This window comes from Carassius gibelio, chromosome B23, assembly GCF_023724105.1.
Source record: "Carassius gibelio isolate Cgi1373 ecotype wild population from Czech Republic chromosome B23, carGib1.2-hapl.c, whole genome shotgun sequence".
NCBI classification, from domain to species: domain Eukaryota; kingdom Metazoa; phylum Chordata; class Actinopteri; order Cypriniformes; family Cyprinidae; genus Carassius; species Carassius gibelio.
The window spans coordinates 4,017,178-4,023,934 of NC_068418.1; the positions used below are offsets into that span (position 1 = coordinate 4,017,178).

Consider the following 6,757-nt stretch of genomic DNA (forward strand, 5'->3'; position numbering starts at 1 on the left):
CTTTTGGGGCAGACCTGGGGCCTCATGTACAAAGACTTGCGTTGAATTCATACTTAAACATTGCGTACGGACAAAGCTGTAAATGTGTGTACGCACAAAAAAAAACAGATGTATGAATCTCTGCGTACGAAGGATTCCACGCATATTCTCTTTGTACATCCCAATTAACGTAAAATTGAGCGCACATGCACGAGCACAACGCCCCACCCAGTCTCCTCCCCTAATTAAATCAATTTAAATATGGTAATGAGTCCACTTTGGCAAAAGATAGCAGTAAGAAAATGGCTAAGGCAAGCGGCAAGAAACGAAACTTTACTGAAAGTGAATTGGAGGTGCTACTATCGGAGGTAGAGACTAGAAAACATATTTTATTTGGAACGTTGTCCTCTGGAATTAATAACAAAAGGAAAAAATATGAGTGGGAGAGTTTGGCTGAAGCCGTCAATGCAGTGGGATCTGAAAGTCGCACTGTAAATGAGCTTAAAAAGAAATGGTCTGATATAAAGGTGGACGTTAAACGGAGAACTGCTGCGCACCGACAAAGTGTGGGCAGGACAGGCAGTGGTAAAGGGGTCGATGAACTTACACCCTTTGAGCAGAGAGTTGCCTCAATTATGGGTGACACTTTACTCTCTGGAGTAGTATCTTCTGCTGTGGGAGACTCCGATTTACAGGATTGCGACGAACGTAACCAATTTCTCGTTTGTTTTTACTTTGGTACATATAGCGTACCTATATTTCATTGTCAAATGCATTCAGTGTAGCGAACCAAAAGTATACACCAGAGATTTTACGGATCCATTTCATTTATTGCAAATGTGTGTGCCCCTTAAAAATGGAACGTACTTAAATTACAGTTAACATTTGCATTTTTATTTAGACCCATATGGCGCAACAGCCGAAACATCCACTTCCCAGGAGGGGCACTCGGAGTCCGCCCCTCCTGAGCAGCCAGCGCCCACTGTGCCCAGCGTTTCCAGTGCTCTCCCCAGTGCTGACGCCCGTCCGTCTGGTCGCGTCTTGACACATGCTGTTTTGGAGTCACAACAGCAAATCATTATGGCCATCGGGGAAATTAACAGTCACCTGAAAAATATCACTGACGCACTCACAGACATAAGCCACTCATTAAAGGAATTGGTCAAAAAGTGAACTTTTGTCTCTGATTACCATTTATATTGTCGCAATCACATGTTGGCGGGCATGAACGGCTTGTTGGTTGGGCTGCACATAAATTGGTCCTGGGTCGGGGTCATCTGGCGGTGCTGCCACCTCACCAAGTGGTATGCCATGCCTATGCGCGACATTGTGCAGCACACCACAGGCCAGCACAATGCGGCACACCTTGTCAGGGCGGTATAACAACATCCCCCTAGTCCTGTCAAGGCAGCGCCACCGACATTTCAGCTGCCCAATCGCCCGCTCTACAACTGAACGAGTGCGAGAATGGGCATTATTGTATCTGCGCTCTCGGTCAGTTTGTGGGTTGGTGAGGGGGGTTAAAAGCCACGTCTTTAGTGGATAACCGCGGTCTCCTGAAGGGTTAATTAATAATTATATGCAAAAAAAAAAAAAATTACAATTAGATAGGATCATAACTTTAAAGGCACTTACCAAGAAGCCACCCATCACGCACCCTGCCAGCTTGGAGCCTCATCCCAACCATGCTGTTTGTAAGGATGTATGAATCATGGGTTGACCCAGGCCACCTTGCCACAATATTTGTTAGGCGCATTTGTGCATCACATATTATCTGCACATTTATTGAATGGAAATGTTTCCGATTCACATATGCAAATTCTTCTTCAGATGGCGCCTTTATAGCAATGTGTGTGCAGTCGATCGCTCCGATAACATTAGGAAAACCGGCTATCGCTGCAAATTGCATTTTAATGTTTGGCTGGTCAAATGCATCATATGGGAACCTGATATACCTGGCAGACATGCGGATGATCCCGTCCCATACCACTGGCATTGCCCGGCTCAAAGACGACTGGCTTATTCCTGAGCGGTCTGCCAGTTCCCTTTGGAAAGAACCAGTTGCCAGGAAACCAAGTGTTGTCAGCACCTGCAAGGGAACGGGTATTGCGTGGCTCCTCATTGTCTCTCTCTCTAGATTCGGACCCAACTCAGCACAGAGCTCCAAGAGGACAGCCCTTGGAAATCTGAAACGGCTGATAAGCCAGTCATCATCCTGGGCCAGAAAATCATTGTGGTCCCTAAAAACTCGTTCTCTTCTGATTCTGCCATTAGCAATGTCCTCTAATAAGGCCAACGCTGCCATTGCCATAGACTAAGGGTTGTTTCAACCGTTATGCTTTTATATGTTCTTATTTAATTGCATAATTTATATAATTATAAAAAGGCTCGTGTGACAATATATGTCAATTATTTTATAAATTGCAAATTAATTGCAATGCTTCCCACAGGTGGTGGTGCGAGACTTGTAGAACAATTTGTTGTGTAATGTTTGCAACTTCACTTTATTGCCTGTAAGAGTCGCCAACGGACAAAAACAATGAGAAATGAACGTACGCCAGACATGAAATTGGCTTGGAGGAACGCACATTCTTGCGTTAATTTCACTGTTAGTACATCCGACCGTGAGCGTGAAAGCTGGCGTACGCAAAGTTTTTGTGCGTACGCAAGGTTGATACATGAGACCCCTGACCTTTTCAAAAGAGAGGGGCTTCATCCATCCTGGGGTGGCGCCACTCTTCTCTCTAGAAATATGGCAAATAGTCTTAGAGTTTATACTTGACTAACTGGGGCCCAGGTCAGGAAGCAGACAGACTGGCTAAACCGACCGTCTGCTAGCTGCCTCCCGTCACAGAGGTCAGTTAATTCTCAGCACATAGAGACTCTTTCACCTAGATATCACACTATAGACTGTGTCTGTTCCCCTAACTAGAAAATACAAAAAACATCCAAACCAAGTTAAGGTTAACAATTTAAATGAGATTCAACAAATAAAAAACAAATGCAATATGGATAAACAAATGATAAGGCTTGGCTTAGTGAATATCATATCCATTTCTACGAAAACACTTTTTGTAAATAATATGATCACTGATCATAATATAGATGTGCTCTGTTTGACAGAAACCTGGCTAAAACCTGATGATTACATTATTTTAAATGAGTCCACCCCCCAAGATTACTGTTATAAACACGAGCCACGTCTAAAAGGCAAAGGGGGAGGAGTTGCTTCAATTAATAACAACGTTTTCAGGATTTCTCAGAGGGCAGGCTTCAAGTATAACTCGTTTGAAGTAATGGTGCTACCTATAACATTATCCAGAGAAACAAATGTTAATGATAAATCCCCTGTTATGTTTGTACTGGCTACTGTATACAGGCCACCAGGCCACCAGGCCACCAGGCCACCATACAGACTTTATTAAAGAGTTTGGTGATTTTACATCCGAGTTAGTTCTGGCTGCAGATAAAGTTTTAATAGTTGGTGATTTTAATATCCATGTCGATAATGAAAAAGATGCACTGGGATCAGCATTTATAGACATTCTGAACTCTATTGCTGTTAGACAACATGTTTCAGGACCTACTCATTGTCGAAATCATACTCTAGATTTAATACTGTCACATGGAATTGATGTTGATAGTGTTGAAATTATTCAGCCAAGTGATGATATCTCAGATCATTATTTAGTTCTGTGTAAACTTCATATAGCCAAAATTGTAAATTCTATTTCTTGTTACAAGTATGGAAGAACCATCACTTCTATCACAAAATACTGCTTTTTAAGTTATCTTCCTGATGTATCCAAATTCCTTAGCATATCCAAAACCTCAGAACAACTTGATGATGTAACAGAAACTATGGACTCTCTCTTTTCTAGCACTTTAAATACAGTTGCTCCTTTACGCTTAAGGAAGGTTAAGGAAAACAGTTTGACACCATGGTATAATGAGCATACTCGCACCCTAAAGAGAGCAGCCCGAAAAATGGAGCGCAGCTGGAGGAAAACAAAACTAGAGGTATTTCGTATTGCTTGGCGGGAAAGTAACATATCCTACAGAAAACCACTTAAAACTGCTAGATCTGATTACTTTTCTTCTCTTTTAGAAGAAAACAAACATAACCCCAGGTATTTATTCAATACAGTGGCTAAATTAACGAAAAAAAAGCCTCAACAAGTGTTGACATTTCCCAACACCACAGCAGTAATGACTTTATGAACTACTTTACTTCAAAAATCGATACTATTAGAGATAAAATTGCAACCATTCAGCCGTTAGCTACAGTATCACATCAGACAGTGCACTATAGACCCCCTGAGGAACAGTTCCACTCATTCTCTACTATAGGAGAGGAAGAATTGTATAAACGTGTTAAATCATCTAAACCAACAACATGTACAGTACTGTTCAAAATAATAGCAGTACAATGTGACTAACCAGAATAATCAAGGTTTTTCGTATATTTTTTTATTGCTACGTGGCAAACAAGTTACCAGTAGGTTCAGTAGATTCTCAGAAAACAAATGAGACCCAGCATTCATGATATGCACGCTCTTAAGGCTGTGCAATTGGGCAATTAGTTGAATTAGTTGAAAGGGGTGTGTTCAAAAAAATAGCAGTGTGGCATTCAATCACTGAGGTCATCAATTTTGTGAAGAAACAGGTGTGAATCAGGTGGCCCCTATTTAAGGATGAAGCCAACACTTGTTGAACATGCATTTGAAAGCTGAGGAAAATGGGTCGTTCAAGACATTGTTCAGAAGAACAGCGTACTTTGATTAAAAAGTTGATTAGAGAGGGGAAAACCTATAAAGAGGTGCAAAAAATGATAGGCTGTTCAGCTAAAATGATCTCCAATGCCTTAAAATGGAGAGCAAAACCAGAGAGACGTGGAAGAAAACGGAAGACAACCATCAAAATGGATAGAAGAATAACCAGAATGGCAAAGGCTCAGCCAATGATCACCTCCAGGATGATCAAAGACAGTCTGGAGTTACCTGTATGTACTGTGACAGTTAGAAGACGTCTGTGTGAAGCTAATCTATTTTCAAGAATCCCCCGCAAAGTCCCTCTGTTAAAAAAAAAGGCATGTGCAGAAGAGGTTACAATTTGCCAAAGAACACATCAACTGGCCTAAAGAGAAATGGAGGAACATTTTGTGGACTGATGAGAGTAAAATTGTTCTTTTTGGGTCCAAGGGCCACAGGCAGTTTGTGAGACGACCCCCAAACTCTGAATTCAAGCCACAGTACACAGTGAAGACAGTGAAGCATGGAGGTGCAAGCATCATGATATGGGCATGTTTCTCCTACTATGGTGTTGGGCCTATTTATCGCATACCAGGGATCATGGATCAGTTTGCATATGTTAAAATACTTGAAGAGGTCATGTTGCCCTATGCTGAAGAGGACATGCCCTTGAAATGGTTGTTTCAACAAGACAATGACCCAAAACACACTAGTAAACGGGCAAAGTCTTGGTTCCAAACCAACAAAATTAATGTTATGGAGTGGCCAGCCCAATCTCCAGACCTTAATCCAATTGAGAACTTGTGGGGTGATATCAAAAATGCTGTTTCTGAAGCAAAACCAAGAAATGTGAATGAATTGTGGAATGTTGTTAAAGAATCATGGAGTGGAATAACAGCTGAGAGGTGCCACAAGTTGGTTGACTCCATGCCACACAGATGTCAAGCAGTTTTAAAAAACTGTGGTCATACAACTAAATATTAGTTTAGTGATTCACAGGATTGCTAAATCCCAGACAAAAAAAATGTTTGTACAAAATAGTTTTGAGTTTGTACAGTCAAAGGTAGACACTGCTATTTTTTTGAACACACCCCTTTCAACTAATTGCCCAATTGCACAGCCTTAAGAGCGTGCATATCATGAATGCTGGGTCTTGTTTGTTTTCTGAGAATCTACTGAACCTACTGGTAACTTGTTTGCCACGTAGCAATAAAAAATATACTAAAAACCTTGATTATTCTGGTTAGTCACATTGTACTGCTATTATTTTGAACAATACTGTATGTTAGACCCTTTACAATCTAAGCTCCTAAAAGAGGAGCTTCCATGAGTCATAGATCCTCTTCTGACTATTATTAATTCCTCATTGTCATTAGGATATGTCCCCAAAACCTTCAAACTGGCTGTTATTAAGCCTCTCATCAAAAACCACGACTTGACCCCAAAGAACTAGTTAATTATAGACCAATCTCGAATCTCCCTTTTCTGTCCAAGATACTAGAAAAGGTGGTATCCTCACAATTATATTCCTTCTTAGAGAAAAATGGTATATGTGAAACATGGTGTTAGCTTTCACTGTTATGCTGATGATACTCAGCTTTATATTTCTTCGCGGCCCGGTGAAACACACCAATTTGAAAAACTAATGGAATGCATGGTCGATATAAAAAACTGGATGATGAGTCATTTCTTACTGATAAATTCAGAAAAAACAGAGGTGTTAATTATAGGACCTAAAAACTCTGCTTGTAATAACCTAGAACACTGTCTAAGACTTGATGGTTGCTCTGTCAATTCTTCGTCCTAAGTTAGGAACCTAGGTGTGCTATTTTATCGCAATCTTTCCTTAGAAAGCCACGTTTCTAGCATTTGTAAAACTGCATTTTTCCATCTCAAAAATATATCTAAATTACGGCCTATGCTCTCAATGTCAAATGCAGAAATGTTAATCCATACATTTATGACGTCAAGGTTAGATTATTGTAATGCTTTATTGGGTGGTTGTTCTGCACGCTTAGTAAACAAAC

General features: G+C 40.7%; 1 protein-coding gene across 3 annotated transcripts; it reads right to left on the minus strand.

The window, feature by feature from the left end:
- Window positions 1-730: 730 nt before the first annotated feature.
- Window positions 731-2,334, minus strand: LOC128011575 (putative nuclease HARBI1). 3 transcript variants are annotated; one of them, XM_052594131.1, is made up of 3 exons: window positions 1,615-2,334; window positions 1,171-1,535; window positions 731-1,086 (listed from the first exon to the last, which is right to left on the minus strand). In XM_052594131.1, exons 1-2 carry the CDS (start codon window positions 2,288-2,290, stop codon window positions 1,174-1,176), a joined length of 1,038 nt encoding a protein of 345 aa, XP_052450091.1. In that variant the 5' UTR covers window positions 2,291-2,334; the 3' UTR covers window positions 731-1,086; window positions 1,171-1,173. The 3 variants fall into 3 exon arrangements, with proteins under 3 accessions (XP_052450091.1, XP_052450090.1, XP_052450089.1); XM_052594130.1 differs by having other exon boundaries at window positions 732-1,030; XM_052594129.1 differs by having other exon boundaries at window positions 735-1,535.
- Window positions 2,335-6,757: the final 4,423 nt, after the last annotated feature.

Excerpts from the sequence above, each read along its gene's own strand:
- LOC128011575 (XM_052594131.1), bottom strand. The coding sequence starts at position 2,290 with ATGGCAATGGCAGCGTTGGCCTTATTAGAGGACATTGCTAATGGCAGA. Across the intron at positions 1,536-1,614 it reads GCGTGATGGGTGGCTTCTTG|GAGACCGCGGTTATCCACTA; the intron begins GTAAGTGCCTTT and ends TTAACCCTTCAG.